This window comes from Canis lupus, chromosome 9 (genome assembly GCF_011100685.1).
Source record: "Canis lupus familiaris isolate Mischka breed German Shepherd chromosome 9, alternate assembly UU_Cfam_GSD_1.0, whole genome shotgun sequence".
NCBI classification, from domain to species: Eukaryota; Metazoa; Chordata; class Mammalia; order Carnivora; family Canidae; genus Canis; species Canis lupus.
In genome coordinates this window covers 45,836,726-45,858,791 of record NC_049230.1, presented here as the reverse complement: position 1 = coordinate 45,858,791, position 22,066 = coordinate 45,836,726, and the positions used below count along the sequence as shown (strand labels likewise).

The 22,066-nt window shown below is 48.9% G+C and overlaps 2 protein-coding genes across 5 annotated transcripts in view; one reads left to right on the top strand and one right to left on the bottom strand.

The window, feature by feature from the left end:
* The window catches only part of SMYD4 (SET and MYND domain containing 4), a 55,167-nt gene extending 45,712 nt beyond the window's left edge, over positions 1–9,455 (top strand). For all 4 annotated transcript variants that reach the window (XM_038548490.1, XM_038548489.1, XM_038548488.1 and 1 more), the window contains exons 6-11: positions 1,716–1,907; positions 2,312–2,475; positions 5,100–5,232; positions 6,099–6,215; positions 6,422–6,545; positions 7,662–9,455. In XM_038548490.1, the coding sequence (XP_038404418.1) occupies positions 1,716–1,907; positions 2,312–2,475; positions 5,100–5,232; positions 6,099–6,215; positions 6,422–6,545; positions 7,662–7,815 (884 nt within the window). In that variant the 3' untranslated portion in view covers positions 7,816–9,455. The remainder of the gene's footprint in view (positions 1–1,715; positions 1,908–2,311; positions 2,476–5,099; positions 5,233–6,098; positions 6,216–6,421; positions 6,546–7,661) is intronic.
* A 529-nt stretch (positions 9,456–9,984) lies between these two features.
* SERPINF1 (serpin family F member 1) lies at positions 9,985–21,323 on the bottom strand. Its single transcript, NM_001077588.2, has 8 exons — positions 21,232–21,323; positions 17,405–17,492; positions 15,562–15,762; positions 14,774–14,929; positions 13,778–13,981; positions 12,459–12,601; positions 10,839–11,049; positions 9,985–10,373 (listed from the first exon to the last, which is right to left on the bottom strand). The coding sequence occupies exons 2-8, from the start codon at positions 17,418–17,420 to the stop codon at positions 10,114–10,116; spliced, it is 1,191 nt and encodes a 396-aa protein (NP_001071056.2). The 5' UTR covers positions 17,421–17,492; positions 21,232–21,323; the 3' UTR covers positions 9,985–10,113.
* Positions 21,324–22,066: the final 743 nt, after the last annotated feature.

Genomic DNA, 22,066 nt, shown 5'->3' with positions numbered 1-22,066 from the left:
TCATTACATTTGTAGACTACTTCATTTCTTTGGTGGTTGGTGTGTTGAGATTCCTGGCATACACAGTGATATCACAATTAGCTGAACATTTTTCATTTATCCAGAAAACTGAAAGTTTCCCTTTGAAGTACCAGCATCTTTCATATTTCAACCAGTTTTGTTGAAAATATACAATTTCCTCATGTTTACACCAAGGCTACTAAACACACTTTAAGCCTTTCTGGATGCCCAAGGTTATCTATCTTGTGCACGCATTATTCCTGAGATATGTATGGTTATTACAAAACCCAGTAGATATGCCATCAGTCTAGGAACCTCCAGTTAAGGGAAATGTTACAGTGTAAAGCTTGAGTGATACTAGTCTTTTTTGTTTCCCCTGAGGCTGTTACTCTTATACAAGTTTTCTACTTCCCTCTCCTGTCTGTCACCCTGTCTCTTCTGCCATTGTCAGAAAACCTGCCTCTTACTAGTTCTCTGTTTCCGGACTGCTGTGGGCTGAGAAACTGGAAAACCAAGCCAGTTATAACTGTGGCTAAAATAAGAGCAAATAAGACTGCATGAGAGTATAAGGAACTCACATAACAAATATAAGCGTGAGAGTGTTGTGGTAGAAATAGCCTCACTGGGATCCCTGGGTGGCGCAGCGGTTTAGCGCCTGCCTTTGGCCCAGGGCGCGATCCTGGAGACCCAGGATCGAATCCCATGTCAGGCTCCCGGTGCATGGAGCCTGCTTCTCCCTCTGCCTGTGTCTCTGCCTCTCTCTCTCTCTCTCTCTCTCTCTCTCTGTGTGTGTGACTATCATAAATAAATAAAAAATTAAAAAAAAAAAAAAAAAAGAAATAGCCTCACTGTTTAGAGGCCTTTCTCTTCCTTCCTAATTTTCAATCATGTAAATTGCTGGTTAATAGTGTTTCAAAGAAGAGATTGTTTGGGACATGAGACTATCTTGAATAGAACTTCTCCAGAGAGGCTTGTCCATCCCCCATCCCCCCACCACCACCACCACCAAGGATTTTATTTATTTTTGAGAGAGAGCGCACAAATGGGGCAAGGGCAGAGGAGGAGGGAGAAGCAGAATCGTGGGATCAAGACCTGAGCCAAAGGCAGATACTTAACTGACTGAACCACCCAAGCGCCCCCAGAAAGGTTTTTTTCAATGAGAACTAAATGCTGGCAGTTTTCCCACAAAGTTGGGACAGACTGCAGAATGAACAGGTAAGCATAAGGAATATGATTTTTAAAAATATATTGTAAACCTGTTTATTTTGGTATACTAATTAGATTACTTGTTCTATTGAATAGCCAGTTAAACAAAAGCAGATTCAACTATAGAAGTCTTTGGGAAATAACCTCAGCAGGTATTCTGGTTTCTATGTCCTGGTGAACATTATGAAACTGTCTGTCTGGAAGGCTCCCGACCGATAGTTCCTTTTTTATTTTTATTTTGTTTTATAAATTCTAATCTTTGGATTTTTTCTGATATTGAGATACAATGGTTGGATTCCAGGATTCCAGTGGACTTTTCATGTGTTCATTCGCTTTGCTTCCTGGGGACAAGCGTTTGCTGTGAGTCATGTTCCATTTGATGTGTATTGAATCCGGCTGTGGAGCTCTGACTCAGATGGGCTTCAGGCCCAGGTGCCCAGCTCATCTTCTGAGGAATGGATGGTAAGGCCAAGATGAATGTCCTGACACATTTTTCCTTTTTCCTCTAGCACTTTCAGGATCTAAAGAAAACAACGTTTGCAACAGCAGGCAGATCCGCCTTGCCACAGGCATCTTCCCCGTGGTCAGCCTCCTGAACCATTCCTGCAGCCCCAATACCAGTGTGTCCTTCAGTAGCACCGTCGCCACCATCCGGGCATCACAGCAGATTGGGAAAGGGCAAGAGATCCTCCACTGCTATGGTGAGCCCTCCCTCCTCATTACTGTCCTCACTTCTGTGGCAGGAAAGGACAGGGCAGATGAGTATGAGCAAACCCCTGGACAGGTGAAGGCAGTGCATACTTAGGCCAGAAAAAGAGGCCTCCTGGCCTCCTTCCTTGGCCCTGTTCTGTTTAAACTATCCAGTATCTTCCTGCTCAAATCCATAAACTTCCTATTCCAAAAACCGGACTAAGAATAACTTTGGGGTTTTTTTTTCCTTCCTGTCCTTGCAACTCAGAAGCTTATGTCTACGTCTATTGCCACAAATGTTTGAGTAAAAGTACTTGTCACATGATGAAGAATTGCCTCCGCTAAGCTGAAGTTTTAGAAGTAGTGCTCGACTCTCTCGTGTCTTCAGTATTGACCAAGTGTGGTCTCTCTGCAGGGCCTCACTACAGCAGGATGGGTGTTGCTGACAGGCAGCAGAAACTGAGGTCTCAGTATTTCTTTGATTGTGGCTGCCCAGCATGTCAGAAGGAGAAGCACAGAGCCGTTGCCAGGCCCCGGTGGGAGGCATTCTGCTGTAACCAGTGCGGAGCACTCCTACAGGTGAATCTCTCTTCTCCCTTCTATTTTCCACTGGGGCAGGAGGCCAGTCACCCAGCCCAAAGGCCATAAATCTTCAGGAGAGACAGCAACAGGCTCTTCCCCTTCAGTGCATCTTGCCCACACAGAGGTTATCCCTCCATGGGGAACCATAGGAAAGGCTAGATTTAGTCATCTGTCTCCTGAAAATAATAGGAAATCCCACCTAAACTGGTCGGGGTAGGGGCAGTAGTAAGAAAGACTGAGAATTTATTTGCTCAAGTAAATCACTAAAAAAGATCCCAGGACAGGGATCTCTGGGTGGCTTAGAGGTTTAGCGCCTGCCTTTGGCCCAGGGTGCGATCCTGGAGTCCCAAGATCGACTCCCACATCAGGCTCCCTGCATGGAGCCTGCTTCTCCCTCTACCTATGTCTCTGCCCCCACCCCCCCGCCCCGCCCCGTGTCTCTCATGAATCAATCAATCAACCAATCAGTCAATCTTTGGGGAAAAAAAAAAAAACATCCCAGGACAGGGGTACTTCAGGTAACAACTTGATCTGGGGCTCAGATAATGTCACCAAGACCCAGTTTCTCTCTGCCTCCCTCAGCTCCACTTTCTCTGTTAGCCCAGTCCTCAGACTTCCTTCTGGTGGTGGCAAGATAGCTGCCTATAGCTCCAGCCTCACAGCCCCTGGGCCAGGAGGATAAAGACAGGCATTCCTCCAACAGCAGTCTGGGCAAAAATTGGACTGCATTTCATTGATCTGATACCTGTGGCTGGTGGAAACTCCAGGCTCACTCCAGACTCACTCCAGCCTGTTGGCCCAGAAGAATGGGTCTGATGTAAACCACATGCTTACTTGCTCAGTGACTAGCACTGACTATGGGAGGGTAGGAGAGGATCCTCAGGAGAAATCATATTGCTATTGCCAAATGAGGGGGTAGATACTGGCAAGTGGGGCCCCTAGGTGGCTTAGTTGGTTAAGCATCCAACTCTTGATTTTGGCTCGGGTCATAATCTCAGGTCATGAGATCGAGCCCCATGTCAGGCTTCATGCTGGGCATGGAGCCTGTTTAAGATTCTCTCTCTTGGGACACCTGGATGGCTCAGTGGTTGAGTGTCTGCCTTTGGCTCAGGGCATGATCCCGGTCCAGGGATCGAGTCCCACATCGGGCTCCCTGTGAGGAGCCTGCTTCTCCCTCTGTCTGTCTCTGCTTCTCTCTGTGTCTCTCAGGAATAAATAAATAAAATCTTTAAAAAAAAAAATTCTCTCTCTCCCTCTGCCCCTCCCTAAAATAAATAAATAAATACATACATACATACATACATACATACATACATACAGCAAAAGTGCATCTCAAAGATTTTCTCCTCTGCCAGAGGATACAGTATTCTTAGGGGAACTATAAGTGTAGAGCTGGTTGTGTTGGAAAGCTGAAGTTATAAACTCAAGGTCAAATGTGGGGAGGGCTCACCTGGCATCTCTTCCTATTGGTTTTCTTATGGCTTTTGCCTTTTTTTTTTTTTTTTTAAGGTTTTACTTATTTTAGAAAGCACAAGTAGGAAGGGTTGAAGAAGAGGGCGATAATTTCCAGCAGACTTCATGCTGAGCACAGAGCTTGATACAGGGCTCCGTCCCATGACCTTGAGATCAAAACCTGAGCCAAAACTGAGAGTTGGACTTGCTTAACTGACTATGCCACCCAGTTGCCCCTGGCTTTTGCTTTTTTTGGAAGTTCTTGGAACTTAATGGAAGTATAATTGATACAGAATGTCACATTAATTTTAGGTGACTCAACAGAGTTGATAATAATAGGGTGATTCAACAACTCTATGCTCTTAGGGCTTTTTTCATAACCACTAGAAATATGTCTGTCATCCAAAGGTCCAGACCCAAAGAGACACAAGAGAGGGGTATAGAGACAGAAAGAAACTGTGACCTATACCAATTTAATTTTGGTTGCAAGAAATTAAATCTTGGGACACCTGGGTAGCTCAGCAGTTGAGCATCTGCCTTTGGCTCACAGCGTGATCGCAGGGTGCTGCGGTTAATTAAAATTAATTTTTAATTTAAAAAAATTAAATCTCGGGGATCCCTGGGTGGCTCAGTGATTTGGCACCTGCCTTTGGCCCGAGGCACGGTCCTGAGTCCCAGGATCGAGTCCACACCGGACTTCCGGCATGGAGCCTGCTTCTCCCTCCTCCTGTGTCTCTGCCTCTCTCTCTCTCTCTCTCTCTCTCTCTCTCTCTATCATGAATAAATAAATAAATAAATCTTAAAAAAAATTTAAATCTCGGGCAGCCCAGGTGGCTCAGTGGATCCCCTGGGGACCTGGGATTGAGTCCCCCGTCAGGCTCCCTGCATGGAGCCTACTTCTGCCTCTGCCTGTGTCTCTGCCTCTCTCTCTCTCTGTGTCTCTCATGAATAAATAAATAAAATCTTAAAAAAAAAAAAATCTCAGGGTGGGATCATTTCCTGCTTTCATTAGAGTTGCTACCATCAAACCCAATTGAATCAGGCTTTGGTTATGGTGCATTGTTACAGGCATCTCTTTGGCCCATAGGGAGTGACCCTCTAATGTAAAACACACACGGTGTTGCTAAGTGACTCTGGTGTAGGAGTAAAGACAAACCTGATTTTCACAGGGAGGTGACATCCTGAGCTGTGGCAGCATGTCCTGTACGGAATCGGTCAGCAGGGATCACCTCACCTCTCAGTTACAGGACCTCCAGCAGCAGGTTGGGATTGCCCAGGAGCTTCTCAGAAGTGGTAAACTAGGTGAGACTGGCCCCCTACTTTGGTTCTCCAGCCCCTTCCTTTTTACTTATTCTGGGATACTCAGTGCTGATTGAAGAGTTCCGTTTACTTATCCCCATGGCATCCACAAGATGGCTATGCAGGCCACTGAGACCAAACTCTAACTAGTGAGTTTTTTTTTTGTTTGTTTGTTTGTTTGTTTTTTTTGTTTTTGTTTTTGTTTTTTTGTTTTTTTTTTTTTTAACTAGTGAGTTTGTGTGGTATCCTTGAAAAGGACCAGATGATTTAAGCTGTTGTTCTCTCACGCACTGGAGAGCTCAGTTGAAGTACCCGTGATGACTAAAGGCTTATCTCTAACATCCATGATCTTAGTGCATATCCAGAAGTTCAGTGTCATTTCTTTTAATTGCAGGGCCTAATGACCTAATTTCCTAGCAAGGTTTCTCTGCTCTCATCAGAATCTCATCTCTTCCAGAGAGCAGTGGAACATAGACAGGAGTATCCTGCTTTTTTCAGAGAGAGTCGTGTAACTCCACGTTCTCACAAACTCCACCTTAGACCTTGATGTCATGTGATTTACCCTACTTTGTGAAAATTGACCTTTAGCTTAGACTTCTGAGTCAAGAGAGATAATGATCATAAGTGGAGTATGGGCCACTCAAAGTTGGAAACCTAGAGTCAATGTGGAGAGGCCTCACCTAGCACCTTCTATTGAAAGAAAATGTAAGAGAACAACAGCTTTATGGGAACAAACATGGGTTCTCCACAGCAGAGCACAAACTGGGGTGTCCACATTCAGCCCAGTCAATGTGGAATTTAAGAGTTGGGTTCTCGTTTCTAGCACTGGGTTTATGTAGTAATGAGGCCACCTTCTTTTGAATTGATAGAGCAAGCTGTTCAGCTGTTGCTGGAGTGCCGGCATGATGCTGAGAGCTTCCTGTCAGCAGAACACAGCATGGTAGGAGAAATCGAGGATTCCCTGGCCCAGACCTACGCTGCCTTAGGTATGGCATGTGTCTTCATTTTCTGCTCTGAAGACCAAGTTTGCCTTGTGCATTTGATCATAACCCCAGCCTCATCTGGTCGGTCACCTCTTAAGTCTTTTAACTGAAGCTGTTCTCTCCTTCCACTGAGCTTTCCTCATCTTGAAAACATTCATCCACAGTTGACTGTGGTTCTTTTCTGGAACCAGATTTTTCTTTCTTTGCAGGGGACTGGCAAAAGTCAGCTACCCATCTACAGAAGAGTCTCCGAGTGGTTGAGGTTCGCCATGGGCCATCCAGTGTTGAAGTGGGCCATGAGCTCTTCAAACTAGCCCAACTCTTTTTCAATGGGTAAGTCTTTCTCTTGTTTCCTAACACTCTCCAGGCCACACACTGTCTTCTACTGGGCTCTTCTGTGCATTATTTTTCTCCAATGATGCTTTTAAGCATGTGGAAACTTCTTTATTTCCCCTTTATGAGAGATCCTTTCCTTCTGTTTCATTGACAAACTCAAAGCTTTAGAATTTCCTCCTGGGAGATATGGGGAAAGCTCTTAACACAGAAGGACATTCCTAGGGAGAAGTTGCCACACAGCCCTACCACCCGCATCACAGCAGCTCTCCACGGCCCTCTGCTTCCTCACGCCTCCCTCACCACCCTCATTCTCAGCACCTTCAACTCCAGGGGTTCTTCCTTCCCCCATCCAGTTCCTTTTAAAGCAGTCATTTTCAACCAGGAGTAATTTCCCCCCCGGAGGATATTTGGCAATGTCTGGAGACCTTTTTGGTTGTCATGATTCAGGGTGGAGGCCAGAGATGCTGTTAAACATCCTGCAATGCACAGGACAGCGCCCCCCACACACAGCTAAGAATGACCCAGCCCAAAATGTCAGTAGTGTCAAGGCAGAGAAACCCTGCTTTGAAGATTTAAAAGAAAGACCAGTAGGATTGATATCATCCATGTTTGCACCTGAGGTCATTGGGAGGCCCTATTTCTAGATGGAACACTTCCTTCCAGCCTTGATAAAGCTGCCATTGGTGCACTTTGGCGTGAGGCAGTATTTGAAACTTGATGCTAAGGTTATGAATTGTTTGTGGACCTGAGACTGAAGACATAGAGGTTGTGCATTTGGTCAGAGAAAGGGAACAGGGCTGCAGAGTCAGGTCCTGGGTGGACATGGTTACCTGAAGGTGAAGACTCCTGAGTAAACCGCAGGATAATCCCAGATGAACACTTTGAGAATTACCTGTTTCTCCAGACCTTAGAATCTTTATTCTTTCTCTCCTGTTTTCAAATTCTGCCTTACAGTGTGTTTGTGAAAGTATCTAACCTATCTAGACTGTGAGATCCTAGAGGACAAACTGATCTTATATAATCTTGTATTCTTCACAGGGTCAGACTAGGCCCTTGATTAATGTTTGCTTGACTGAATGAGTGGATTCACCCCTTTTACCTCCTTCGGTTCAGGTTTGCAATCCCAGAAGCACTGAACACAGTCGAGAGGGCAGAAAAGGTTCTGATGGTACACTATGGCCCTTGCAATGACGAGATCCAGGAGCTACAGAAGATGAAATCTTGTTTATTGAACTCGCCGCCCATCCCATTGGGGCCTTCATTGTAGGATCCCTGGGTTTTCTTCAGATAGTTAACTACCCTCCCGTAAAAACTCCCAGTTCCCAGAAAAGACTTAAAACTAGTGACTAGAGAGCCTAAACCCGCTAAAAGGTTTTTTTTAGCTGATCTACAGACATCTGGATGTTAGCCTGGGGTTTTGGCTAGACTCCATTTCACTAAATGATAGTCTGTTTTCCTGGAACATTCCTACGGTTTCTAGTAGTAATGAAATGTTGTGTACCACTCCAATGGGAACTCATGCTGTTAGTAGTTGTGTTGTAATTGAAAAATAAGTATAAAGCAAGAAATCACCAAGGCTCCTTTACCTTTAGAGACACCATTTCATTTACGGTATCTAGCTTTCTTGACTCCATTGTTAAAAGTGGTACTTGTGTAAATTGTGAATAGAGAAATAAGTATGGAGCCACTTTATTGTTGAGCAATCTCTTCCTGGGATGACAACTCTAAATTTGTCTTCTATCAGGTTTCCACTCCTTATTATCTGCCTCTCATTCTGTCCTCTGGGCAGACTCGCTGACCAAACACTAATAGAATCAAGCTTATAGTAATGACATGCGGACCTCCTTTCTCAGTTCTGTGTATCAGCAATCCTGAAAAGAGACTCCCTTCTACCAGACCTCCCCAAGCTGGCAAATGAACCATAACCTGCTTGAGTCCTGAGCCATGTTGGCGGAGACTTCAGTAGATGCTGGAGGGTATGGCCATTGCTGCTTGTGGTTTCAAACTCCAGCAAAAAAGGCCGGGGTGATAGCTCTTTTTGCCTGGATGTGAACCAATAGTTGAGATCTCCATCCTGGCCAGAGGCAGGGAGACTCTGTACTGAAATCTCGGTTGCTGTATGACCATCCATGACCAAGTGGTTCCAATGAGTTAGCAGAAAGGAATGTCAGGTCCACACGGCTTTGAGATCTTGCCCACCTGCCCTCGGCATGCCCAGGAAGTGCCCGTCACTTGCCTCAGCATTAGAAGCAGGAAATGAAGAGCACTGAAGATGTCTGGCAGGAACTTTTCAAGAAGCCAGGTGTTTAGAGTACAGTTTACATTCAAACATGTGAATGAGGGTCAGGCAAAATCTCATTTGTCCTTCTTTCTACTAATTCACCGTGGCAAGTCAGTGCCCAGTGAGGTTTTTTCTTGTGCAGAGTTAAATTTTTCTTCTTGAAAATTTAGTTGTGAGGATAGTTCTATATTCTGTTCCAAGCACTTGTCATGTTTCGTGTTCCTAAAAAAGGGTCTTGTTATAGTCTATAAAATAGGCATGCTCCCTTAAGAAGAATGTGCTTAGAGTTTTCACGTCAGGTCCCATGTTAGGTGTACTTTGGAGCTTTCCTTCAATGCTTTATAAGACATTTCCTCAAGTTACAAATTACTCTCTTATCTGTCGTGTGTTATCCTATGTTGTCAGGTGACATTAGCTTAAATGGGGGATATCTGTGCTTGCATTAAAACCTAAAGCTTTGCGGGGAGGGCAGCTAGGGGCACAGTCGGTTGAGCAGCTGACTCTCGATTTCAGCTTGGGACATGGTCTCAGAGTCATGCAATCAGGGCCTATGTCGGGCTCCATGCTCAGCATGAGTCTGCTTGAGATTCTCTCTCCCTCTCCCTTTGCTCCTCCTGCTTGTGCTCACTCCCCCTCTCTCTCTCCCTCAAATAAAATAAATCTTAAAAAAAATAAAAGCCTAAAGTTTGATTTATTTAAAAGCATACCCTACTGATGGTGGGGGCAGGAGATACCCTCTTGGGAGTATTAGTGGTCCTAGTACATACTCTCAGAGCAGAGAATCAATTCCTGAGTTATTACAATGAGGATAACTAAAAGTTCTTATAAATAGGGACTTTCTGGGACGCCTGGGTGGCTCAGCGGTTGAGCGTCTGCCTTCAGCTCAGGGCTGTGATCCTGGTCCTGGGATCGAGTCCCACATCAGGCTCCCTGCGAGGAGCCTGCTTCTCCCTCTGCCTGTGTCTCTGCCTCTCTCTCTCTGTCTCTCATGAAAAAATAAATAAAATCTTAAAAAAAAAAAATAGGGACTTTCTGCAGAGTTTAGATATACCCAGACTATAAGTAAAGAACCAGCAAATCACTAAAGGACTCTTTAACTTCATATTAAACTTAACATAGCTCAAAACAGGAGGAGGAACAGGGCAACAAATGTTAAGGATAAAGCACTTTTATTGCAAAGTATACACTGAAACCATTGTAGGGGCAGCCTTCATGTAATATGTCATCTGCCATCCGTTGAGGGTTTTGTTCTTCTAGGGTATTGGAACATTAAAAACCGGAGCATTAAATGCCCCTGGGGTCCAGGATTTTGCCTATGAAGAGAAGGGCCCCTGTGTCTGTGTCTCTCAGCACAAAGATGAAAGGTCGGTTCAGGTGATAATCCAGAGGAAAGGTGAGGCGGGTAGGCTGGAGCCCCGGGCTGGGGGTGGTGCCTGCCCCATCCTCGTTCCACTCGAAGCCAGCTCGATGTTCCACTTGGGTAAGTTTAATAGGTTTGCCTGTGATCTTGCTGAAGTCTGGTGAATCAAACAAGGATTGCAGTTCTGCAGAAATTGAGAGAGATTGCCATTAAAACCCTGCCTTACCCAACACCCTGTGGAAGAATAGAGTCCTGGTGCCTAAATCCTGATTCTCAAGAAGGCAGGCAAGCTGGGAGTAGAACACCACTTGGCCCCTCCGTAAGGTATGTAGACCTCTGGGCTGGGTAGGGGTTAAGGGACTTGCCAAGAGCACACAGCAAGTGAGGTTAAGATTAGAGACCAGCTCAACAGACCTGTCTTGAGAGGTAGTGTTCTGTTGCAAGATATATGCTTATGGGGCTGAGGAATGTGCCTGATAAGAGAAGCAGTTCAGTTTTTCCCTCCAGGACTACTAGAATTAAGGAATCATCCGTGGCCTCCCCACAAGGCCAGAGAATCCTCCTCGAGTTCTGCTTAGCAAGGCAGAAAGCTCAAAGGCTCAACCCAACCCACCCCCCAAGAAAAAGTACTGTGGTCTTGCGGACATACTCATTTCCTGCAGGGACTTCGTGACTTCGCCTTCATAACTCAGCTTCAGCTTGGGGATGGTCAGGACTGCTTGAATTGTCTTCAGCTCTCGGTCTATGTCATGAATGAACTCAGAGGTGAGGCTCTCTTCTATCATGGTCAAGTTCTGGGTTACTTTCAGAGGCAGGAAAAAGATGATACTCATGCTGCCGGTCAAGGGCAGCTGGGCAATCTGAAACAGCAGGGAGGGAGCATGTGAGTTAGACACACACTCCAAGCTACCTTCTCCCCTCCTACAGTGAGTCCCTGGCCATGCTTTCCTCAACCTCTATTTAACAACTGTCCCTCTTGGCCATTGCCTTCTAGCAGCAAGAGATCTACTGAGGTTTCTTCAAAAAAGTAGGTTTTTGTCTTTTCTTACCTCAGCCTAATGCCAACTGAAGTTAGGTGCTGAAAGAATTTTCTCTTGTAGTTCTGAGGAGCTAGAATTGAATTTCAGGTCTGTATTTTCTCCCAAAGATTGTCTGCCAATATTTACTGATCATCCATTCTGTACAGAGCCTTGAACTACAAGTGGGAGTGTTGAACGGAGCAACATAGAAGCAGTAATAAAGGGCAGCCCTGGTGGTGCAGCGGTTTAGCACCGCCTGCAGCCCAGGGCATGATCCTGGAGACCCTGGATCAAGTCCCACATCAGGCTCTCTGTATGATGCCTGCTTCTCCCTCTGCCTGCTTCTCCCTCTGCCTGTGTCTCTGCCTCTCTCTCTCTCTCTCTCTGTCTCTCATGAATAAATAAATAAAATCTTAAATAAATAATAAATAAAAAGATTTTATTTAAAAAAAAAAAGCAGTAATAAAGGGGCGCCTGGGGGGCTCAGCAGTTGAACGTCTGCCTTTGGCTCAGAGCGTGATCCTGGGATCCGGGATTCAGTCCCATATTAGGCTGCCTGCAGAAAGCCTGCTTCTTCTCTGCTTGTATCTCTGCCTCTCTCTCTCTCATGAATAAATCAATATATTTTTTTAAAGAGCAGAGGTTCTTAACCTAAGGTCCATGGGACAAACTGCATCAGGAGTCCTAACAGCCCCTGAAACCATATGCAGAAATGTGTGTGCATATATAGCATTTCTCTCAAGTGGTTTTTTTTTTTCTCTCAAGTGTTTTAGGCATTTCATCAGATTCTCAAGGAAAAAGGCTTAAAAACTACTGACTTCGAATTAAAAGTGTCAGGTATATGTGAAAAACTTAGAATGCCAGCAATTTGGAGTATGTGGCAGTTTTTTAAGTTTGGTTTTGAATTCTAGAAATAAAAAGTTCCCCCCCAAAGAAAGAAAAAAAAAAGGAGAGACAGAGGAAGAAGGGGGAAAAAGACAAGAAAATACCAATACGTGAGTTGCCCAGTCTTGGCCCATTTCACATTATCTGTTAATCCTTACAATAAACCTTAAAAGGATAAGTTTCAATACCTATTTTTCTTCATTCTAAGAAAAAAGGTTCAGAGAAGCTATTGGCTTGCTGAAGCCACGTAGCAGGTAGAATTTAGACAGCTGTTCCATCCCAAAGGGCATCCTATTTCTACTCTGCTATTCTTCCTGTCTCTGTCCCCCCCCACCACCACCACCACTCACCCGGCCCCTACAGACCTTACAGCTGAGATCAGAGTCCAAGCCATAGCGTAAGATGGCCTTAGGGTCTGACATCATGGGGACTTTCACAGTCCTCTCCTCATCCAAGTGGAAATCCTCGAGGGAAGTCTTTCTGGAGTCAAACTTTGTTACCCACTGCCCTGGAATGAAACAAATGGAGTGCCCTGAGCCCGAGGAGACCAGACAGGCATTGGGACCGTGCCAGGAGACCAAAGCCTATTGTTGAAAGCTGCCTAGCTAAAGGAATCTTAGAGACCCCAACACATCCGGGAATAGCTCTGTCTCAGAATGTGTGGGCTGAACCACAAAATGTCTAAGGCCTGAATACCTTCCATATATAGACTCGAGAGGAGATACTCAGGAGGAATTATTGATTTGAACATCTGAATCATAGAAGTCCTGATAGCCTGGGAGGGAAGTCAACTGGTGTCTCCTGAAGTGAGCTGTCTGGGGGACAGCATCAAAGGAGGTCAGAGCTGCAAGGGACCCAAATATCACCCCTCTCACATCTGGAAAAGCACTGAAGTTAAGAGAGGTGGAGGTATTGGTCGGTGCTCACACGGTGAGGTGATACCCAACCTCCCTTCGCTTAATGTGAGTTTTGATACACTGGCCTGGGTAATGGCTTCTCTCACTTTCTGGAGATCAGTGCTTCAGATAGGGGTTTTCTCAGGGTCAGGGGTCCACTGTTACTGCTTGATAGACTGTTATAAAGCATTTTAAGGAGAGGTTGCCCCAAATCCCACCCAAGTCTTATCTGAATGGGGCCAGGCCTACATAGCCTGTGGAGTAGTCTTGGGCACATCACCACAGCAGAATGCTGTTAGACAACTAACAATGGTTTGTTGAATACTTGTCCCCCTGAGCACCGCGCTCGTATTGGTGTGAGGACAGGAGACAACAGAAACAGCCTCTGGAGTAAGTGTGTCATCCGTGTCAGAGGTGGGGGAACAGGCCTGGGAAAGGCTGTGAAGCCTATGCAGGGTTCTATAGCCAGGAAAGGCCCAGCTGGGCTTTGACCCTCATCTGACTCCAGCCAGACTCTCACAGTGCCCACCCCAAACAGGCCCACAAGGGGAAGCCATTTCTTCTCTCTGCTAGTCTTTGTTCAGGGCCTCTTATACTCTGTAGACACACACAGCCTGTTCGCCTGGGATTTGATGACAAGTGCAGAGCCCTTGAGCAAGCGCATTTCCCAGCTCGTCCTCTGGCTTCGCTTCTGAGTTACTGCTGAGTTGTGTCTTTGCCAGCCCCCTTCCCCATCCTCTCTGACACCTACCATCCACCCTGAACCAAAAGAGAAGTGAAACCCTCACCCTTGAAGTAAGCCACACCAAGAAGGAGAATGCTGATTCCACTGGGTATTTCCCGTGTGGATCTAGCAATTTTCCCTTTCATCTGGGCCTGCACCCAGTTGTTAACCTCCTGAAGGTCCAGGCGAGGGTTGCCGGTCAGGATTCTGGGCCTGGTGCTATAGGACTTCTCCAGTGGTGCAACAAAGCTGGATTTTATCCGCAGCTCTGGGGAGAGAGAGGTGGAACAGAGGTTAGCGTGCTCTGGGAGTGAAAGCGAAGCAGCATCCGCCCTTTGAGAGCATGCCAGGCTTAGGTTTTGGTTTGCCACTTAGCAGGCCCTGACTTCCTGCCTAGTGACTTCCCATGACTTGCCAAGACGTCATGCCAGCCTTCCCGGGCGCTGGACAGGAAACAATGTACTTCACTCATGGCCATTTATCTTCAGGTTACCACCCTACCTCGGCCCTCTCCCTGTCTCCCTCAGTCTACTTCCTCTTTCTGATCCTCTCGGAGCCCATGGGGCCCCTTCCTGCCCACCAGGGCCAGGCGCAGCCTGAGCAAAAAGAGACCCCCCCTTGTTGGGGCGCCTGGGTGGCTCAGTGGTTGAGCGTCTGCCTTTGGCTCAGATCGTGATCCTGGGGTCCTAAGATCGAGTCCTGCATTGGGCTCCCCACGGGGATCATGCTTCTGCCTATGTCTCTGCCTCTCTCTGTGTGTCTCATGAATAAATAAATGAAAATCTTAAAGAAAGAAAGAAAGAAAGAAGAAAGAAAGAAAAAAGAGGGACGCCTGGATGGCTCAGCGGGTTGAGCGTCTGCCTTCGGCTTGGGCCCTGATCCCGGGATCCTGGATCAAGTCCTGCATCGGGTTCCTTGTGGGGAGCCTGCTTCTGTCTCTGCCTCTCTGTGTGTGTGTCTCTCTCATGAATAAATAAAATTAAAAAAAAAAAAAAGAAAGAAAGAAAAGAAAAAAGAATCCCCCTGTGGAGCATGGAGAGTCCCAGGCCAGGTGACTCACTCCTCTCAAAGACAATCCGGGAAGCACTCTTGAAGTTCTTCTCCGGGGCAGTGACAGAGGCAAGGAGCTCCTTATAGGTGCTGTGGATGTCCGGGTTGCTGATCAGGTCGTAGTAGAGAGCCCGGTGAATGGTGGATTCTGTCCGCTGTTCCGCTCCTGCCAAACAAGGGTGGGAGCCTCAGTAACTGGCCACCAGGGCCCAGGTCGGGGCGGCTCCCGGGACAGGACAGGGTTGCCCTGCCCTCAGTCACTGTTCATCCTGGAGACATGCTAGGTGGGCAAGAAATTTGAAGGCAATGGAAGAAAAACAGATTCCTCAAGCAGGCTAAGGGCATTGGGCCTAGGGAGACCGACAAGGGCAGGCGTGAAGGGTACGAGCCCTGCACTTCTGCCATCACGGCTTTTACCAGAATATTTTCCAGTTGCCTGTTTATTAGTCCCCTCCACCTCCCGTGACCTCAGCTGGGACCTGAGCGAGGGAGAGGCCAGGCCTGCTAGGCCAGAGCTAGCCGAATGGCTGGCACCCAGAAGCCCGTGTAAGGAGTGAACATTGAAGTCATCCCGTCAATAAGTGGTCCTGAGGCCATGGTCCAAGTCAGCAGGTGCTCAGTGCCCCCCGTGGAGCGAGACAGGGGTTGTAGGTTCACGCAGGGGACCCTGGGGGGGATGTTCTCTCAGCACCTCTTTGCTTCTCCATAAGGGGAAGGGCCTCTAGGGCTCAGAAGCGTGTTGGTGCAGAGGCCACGGGCCGCTCCAGGACCCCGGGGCCCTCTGCTCAGAGGACTCACCCAGCGAGAGCGCAGAGAGTGCGGTGGCCACGCTGAGTGGTGACAGCAGCACATTGGCAGCAGGGCTGAAGCTGGACCTTACACGGTACAGGTCATAGCCGAAGTTGGAGATGGCTGCTGCCAGCTTATTCACGGGGACCCTGAAGAAGGGGTCCTCCTCCTCCACGGGCACCCCTGTCGCGTCGGGAGCTGGAGAGTCCTGGATTGGAGTACACGAGCTGTCAGACTTGAGCCATGCGTGACCGATCTCGTTGCCTTGAGTGGGATCGTCAGTCTGGCCCCTTAGAGACATCCTGCCCGAACACCCTATGTGTGGCCTTATGTTGGAAGGAGAGTGGGCTTCCTGATTACGCAGGAGTTCTCGACTGGGGACAGGCAGCCCCAAATGGAAATGAGCTAACCGGGGTCAAACACTAATGACCTGTGAGCCTCAGGCCTGTGACATTCTTAGAAAAGAGCCCCTTGCAAGGAACCCAGCTCTCAGACCAGAGCAAGCTGCCTGTCTGTTCCCCTTCCTTACTGCTCCCAGGTCTCCACCTGACCTGGCTGTGATCCCCTCACCACCACCCTGTCTTCCGTGGCCCTGATCACATATCATCTCCTCCACCGCAACTTTTCCCCAATCACTGCAATCTGAAGGCGCTTTTTGGTTTTCTGAGCCTTTTACAGGGTCAACTACCACATACATGTTAATCAGCTACCATGTACCGGGCTCTGCGCTAGTTCTTTTCATTTGAGTTACTTCATTTCATGCTTGTTGATATATTTGATACCTCAAAAGCCTGAGTTCTTTGAAGGCAAGAAATGAGTCTTATATTTCCACCCATCCCCAGCGCCTACAGAGCAGGTATTCAGTAGGTAAAAAGTAAGTGACTAGCCACAATGGCCTTGCAAGGGTAGTTTTGGTTTTTCTTTAAAGATTTATTTATATTGGGCGCCTGGGTGGCTCAGTAGGTTACGTGTCTGCCTTCAGCTCAGGTCATAATCTCAGGGGTCCTGGGATGGAGCCCCAAATCATGTTCCCTGCTCATTAGGGGCCCTGCTTCTCCCTCTCCCTCTGCCCCTCTCCTTTCCCTTCAATGTGTGTGTGCAAAAAATCAATAAAATCTTGATTTGAGAAAGAGAGGAGTATACGTGTTCATTTAAGCAGGGGAAGAGGCAGATGGAAAAAATTTTCCAAGCAGACTCCCTGCTGAGCAGGGAGCCCTGACATGAAGCTTGATCCTAGGACCCCGAGATCATGACCTCACCTGAAGTCAGATGCTTAACCAAGTGAGCCACCTGGATACCCCAGGATAGGTATTTTTAATCCCATTTTATAGGTAAGAAAGAGACTCAGGTAAAAGAGACTTGTCTAAGGTAACAAAGCTAAGTGAGAGGTAGAGCCAGAATTCAAACTCAGAACTCACAACAAAGCCCAGGGCTCCAGCCAGCATGCCCAGACTGCCCTGGCCCCTCACTGTCACTTAGCGTAAGCTTCTCAGCATCTGCCTCTGCAGTCTGATGATGCTTCCTCTGGGTAGGAAAGAAGGAACAAGTATCCAGGACCACGCCCAGTGAGACCCACAAGTAACAGAAGGTAATGAGAAAAGGTCTTCACTGAAGGGACCTCCCGGGCTTGTTACACTCTTCCTTCAATTTTCACCTTTTAGGGTCTTATTTTTGTCTCCACCATGTTCTCTGAAAGGAAAAGCAAGATGCTTTCTGTTTGTTTTGCTGAAGGAGAAGTCAAGGCCCTATCTGTGCAGCAAGGCCAAACCTGGGCGCCTGCCCCATCTCCATGCTGCCTGCTGAGGGACTGCCGGCACCCCAGTTCACCCCACCCCTGACCTCCCTGACCTCCTGGGGGCCGCCCGCATCGTTCTGGCAGCTGCTGTGCCCCAGGAGGGCTCCGGTCCAGAGGAGTAGCACGAGGGCCTGCATCCTGGGACCTGCAAGAAAGCAAGAGGCGGCGAGCTGTCTCCCTTGCCACTGCCCCGCTCTGCCGGCCACCCTGGCTGGGGAGCAGATTGGCAGGTCTGGGCACCTCGCCTCTGAACTCCCCAGGCTGGAAGTGGACCCTCAATTTTACAGTCCCTCCCTCTCAGCACATCGCAGCCCCTCCACCTGCCTCGTGGCCTACGGGCCCAGGGTGAACTTGTGCTTTCATCCCGCTGTGTGTGTCAGGGACCTTTGGACCTAAAGCTCCAGGGCTGTGGAGATCCAGCAGTGGACTCCTCTGTGCAGATGTGTGCACAGCAAGGCTTTTCCCTAGAGGCACCTGACTAGCTCATTACATAGGATTTGTAATGGGACAAATGGGACAGAACCTAGTTCCCATACATAGAATCACAGAATACAGAGAATGGAGGCAGCTGGTCCAGCTCCTTGCTATCCCCAGGAGATTCTCAGACTCTCTTCTTGAATTGCTCTAGCCTAGAACCTGTGGCCTCATAAGGGACCCATTCCCTTCTCAGATAGTTCTCTATGGAGAGTTCTTCTGTCCTGGGAAGGAGACGGGGTCTAGGGTGAGACAGCCGGGTTTTAAATCTCAATTCTGTGTCTTAATAGCTCTCTAAGTCATAATGTCTTCTCCTGTGAAATTGAAACCAAATAGTTCTTACCTATTGTAATACGGATTACAATTGAACAGTACAGAGGCAGGTGAGCTCTCCAGAGATCCCAGGTCCTCTTCCCCCGACCAGCTCAAAAATAGCTCTTACATTGGCACCTGGGTGGCTCAGTGGTTGAGCATCTGCCTTCGGCTCAGGGCGGGATCCCGGGATCCTGGGATTGAGTCCTACATCAGGCTCCCCACGGGGAACCTGCTTCTCCCTCTGCCTGTGTCTCTGCCTCTCTATCTCTCATGAATAAATAAAATCTTAAAAAAAAAATAGCTCTTACACCCTCAGAGCTTTCTATGCTTCAGGTTAAACGACCCCAGATCCCTTCACCTCCCCAGCAGTGGCCTCCTCTGACCAGCTCTCTGGCCCCTGGACCACAAGGGAGAAGGGAAATCTGGGTCCAGGGCTCTAGGTATGCCACCTTCCCTCAGCCTCCTGGCACTTGCTGCATCCATGAACTCACCCCCTGGAGTGGGAGGGGATGAAGGCAGCTAGAGGGGTTTCACAGGTAGGATCTTCCAAGAGGTCTTCTGTTTAAAAAGTGGGACAAAGTCTCAGCAACTAGGACCTCTGGTTGGCCCATGTCCTCCCTCCATCCATACTGCTCTGTCAACAATTGATAATCCGCCTCCCCTACCCCTCACCTCCCCTACACCTACACACACACACACCCAGCCCGAGGGTCTCCAGCATTTTCATTGTCATCCTTTTATATACCTGCAAAAAACCTTCCCCACACGCAGCACACATACTTTCCTGACTTCTCAGAACAAATAGGAAAGTTGGGAGTGCGGTGTGTGATTTTTGGCCGAAGTCCTTAGAATCAAGACAGATAATCCACCGGACAACACTGTAGAGATGAAAGGCAACAAAAGAAGAGACCGCCTCCAGAGCTTGCTCAGCTTATGGCTAGACAGCCAGGGGTAACTAGCCCAGCTTTCTTCCCAAACCTGGATCTGGAGCTTGTGTCCTAGAATGAGCCCCCCAGACTCCTCGTTCTCAGCCAGCTGCTCTCCTGCACAGTTGCCCTGGGTGCTCAGGGAGAAATCTTCCATTAAGGCAGCAGGAAGAGCTGTCTGCAGTACCAGATAGAGACCTTTAACACCACAGAGGCCGCCAGCTGCTCTCCCCACCCCAGAGCTGGCAGGAATCTTCTTGCCTGAGCCTCAGCAGACTGGTTTATCAGAGACCAAAAATTCCGTGAGATTTATAGGCAGCAAGGCTACAGGAAAAGCCGTTAGCTCTAGTGCCTCTGGCCAGGGTAGGGACCCGAGATAGGAGGGACGCAGGGGTCAGCCTGGCAGAGTGTTTAAGGGAACTAAGGGCACAGTTCAAATGCGCTTGAAGGTAAGGTCAAACCTTCTCTGTAGGAATCCCATCCCTATAGTCAGCCCCAGCCCCAGATTGTAGGATCACTGTCCCCATGTGGGTGCACTGAGGACTGAATATAAGGTGAGGGACCCCGGCAGTGGAAGGCACATGGGACCACAGCTAGCCCAGAGCCAATTGCTGGGACTTGTAGTACTAATTGCACCTCTGAGTCCTCCACCTCAAACCCTGGGGATGAGGGAAGTGGAGAGATTATGGAGGGCCCCATAAAAGGTCACTGAGAGGGCAGAGAGTAAGAGTCTGCATGGGGTTGGAGGTCCCTCTGAGCCCACTCAACGCCCTGTCTGAGGTGATTGTTTGTGGCCTGAGGGCAGGCAGCCGCCGCCTGGCCAGGGGCACGGGGACAATGATACCATCCTGTCCAAAGGGCAGTATCCAAGCCAGACTCCTGTCCTACCAGGAAGGGGAGGATATGGGGAGGAGGTAGATATTCTCCCTGTTGGGCCAAGGTCGGGCCTTCCTTTCTGCCACATTTACCCAAATCAAGAAACACAAGGAACTGGGATTTTGTGACCTTGCCTTCCAGCTGAGAGGATATATTTGAGCCAGTACATGTGTTTCAGATTAAATCCAGTTGTGAGACAAACACCATCCCTCCTCCTCCTCCCAGCACCACACAGCCTAAAGCCACATGGCAGTGGACCTCCTGGGCAGTGCAGGGAAGGGCACCACCCTCTCCCCTGGCTTCGGGAGAAAGGTTCCGAGGGGTCCCCTCCAGGCCCACTCCACCCATGGTGACCCCAACAGTCTCCAGGCAGTGTTCCTTCTGAAGTCTTGGAACGTGAGTGAGTTGGACCAGGGCACCCATGAGTTTCACCTCCACCCCACCTCCCAGGAGATCCAGCCCTAGAAGAACTCCCGGGCCCCCTTCCCCTCCTACCCTGAGCTAGGGGCTGAACTTCTGGTGGACAGGCATGGGCCAGACAGTGACAGGGTTTCTGGAAAGCCTCTGCTGGCTGTGGCTTACCCCAGGGAGCGGAAAGGATGCGGGCAGCTGTTCTCTCCAGCAGAGGCCGCCGAGCCCCCAAGCCCCAAACACTGGCTGAACTAAATAGCAGTCATTGTTTGCAAGATGCCAAAGCCCCATTGGTCTCCCAGCTTTCACTAACAACTAATTTGGCCACCGAAAAGGGCTGAATGCTGGTTGGAAGGACCCAGCTGTCCTTCCTCCCAGTCTTCTGCAGAGCTCAACAGGCCAGGGGTTGGCTTGGGAATCAGCACCAGTTGATTTTGAAAAAGCAGCAAGGAGCTGAGCCCCAGCCAAGGCTGGACTGCAGGACAGCCGCCTCCCGACTGCCCCATGGAAGCCCAGCTTTAGGACAGTCTCCTTCCCTCGGGACTGGGGGGTCCTCCTCCCCTAGGTGCTGCTCAGACCTGGCCCAGCAGCTGCGCTCCCTGCTCCTTCCCACCACCTCCCTCCTCCACTGCTACCCACCCACTTCATTCAAAAGCCTTTCCAGCCTCTTCCCCTAGTGGTGCAGTGGGGTTTGGGGAAAACTGGGCCCTGGCCTTCTGAGCCCCAACTCCCTCTGCCCAGTCTCATCCTCTCACCCTGGTGCCCAAGTTGCAGGAGCTACTGTCTCCCCACCTCCTCTCCCTGCACCCCTCTCGTCCTCTCCCAGGAGTGCTCCCAGGAGAGCCTCTCCAGACACTCTCACCAGACTGGGAGCTGCTTTACCTGTGGGTGTGCTGCAGCTCTGCGCCAGCCTAGGTCTGCAGGCTGAGGGGCTCCAGCAAGCACCAGAGCTTTTGCTGCGCCTCCCAATCCAGAGGCCAGCAAGCTTCAGATTACAGCTACTCCTCTCTTAAAGCGGCCTGCACTCAATTCGGATCCTGTGATTGCATCATTGCCCGATGTTGACTTTAACCCACTGCCACCCTTCCACCCCACACCCCCAACACACACAAATTCACACACCCTGGCTCCTCCACCAGACCTTCCTTCAGGACCCGGGCCTTCCTCCTGCCTGTGGTCGCACCCCCATGGGGCACCCTGGCCAACTTGGGTGGGAGACAGGACTGAGGAAGAGTCTTCCAGAGGAGGCCTGGAAGGCAAGTCAGAGCAGAGCAAACCCCAGGCCTGTGCTGGGACTCTCAATTTTTCCTGGTCCTTTGCTCTGACACTAACCAGGATTTGGGTCGAGACAACTCTCCCAGTCCTCCGTTTGTTTCATTAGCTGAAAAATGGAGGGATGGAACTGGGATGTTGATTTGCTTGTTCAGCCCTGGAATTATGTGATTTCTGAAAATCAGAAAGGCCAGTGGAAAAAATATCTGACCACAGGAAGAATTGAGCTATGCTATAACCATTAGTCCTGAGGGGAGGCCAAGTGTGTGCGTGGCACCGCCTAGGCAAAATAGAGGTCACCTAGACAGGACAATACTGAGGCTCTGCTCAGCTGGGATGCTTAGGATCATGCAGTGTGGTTGTGAATAGAAAATACTGACATGGGAGGGGTGTCTGGGCAGCTCAGATGGTTTAGCATCTGCCTTTGCCTCAGGTCATGATCTCC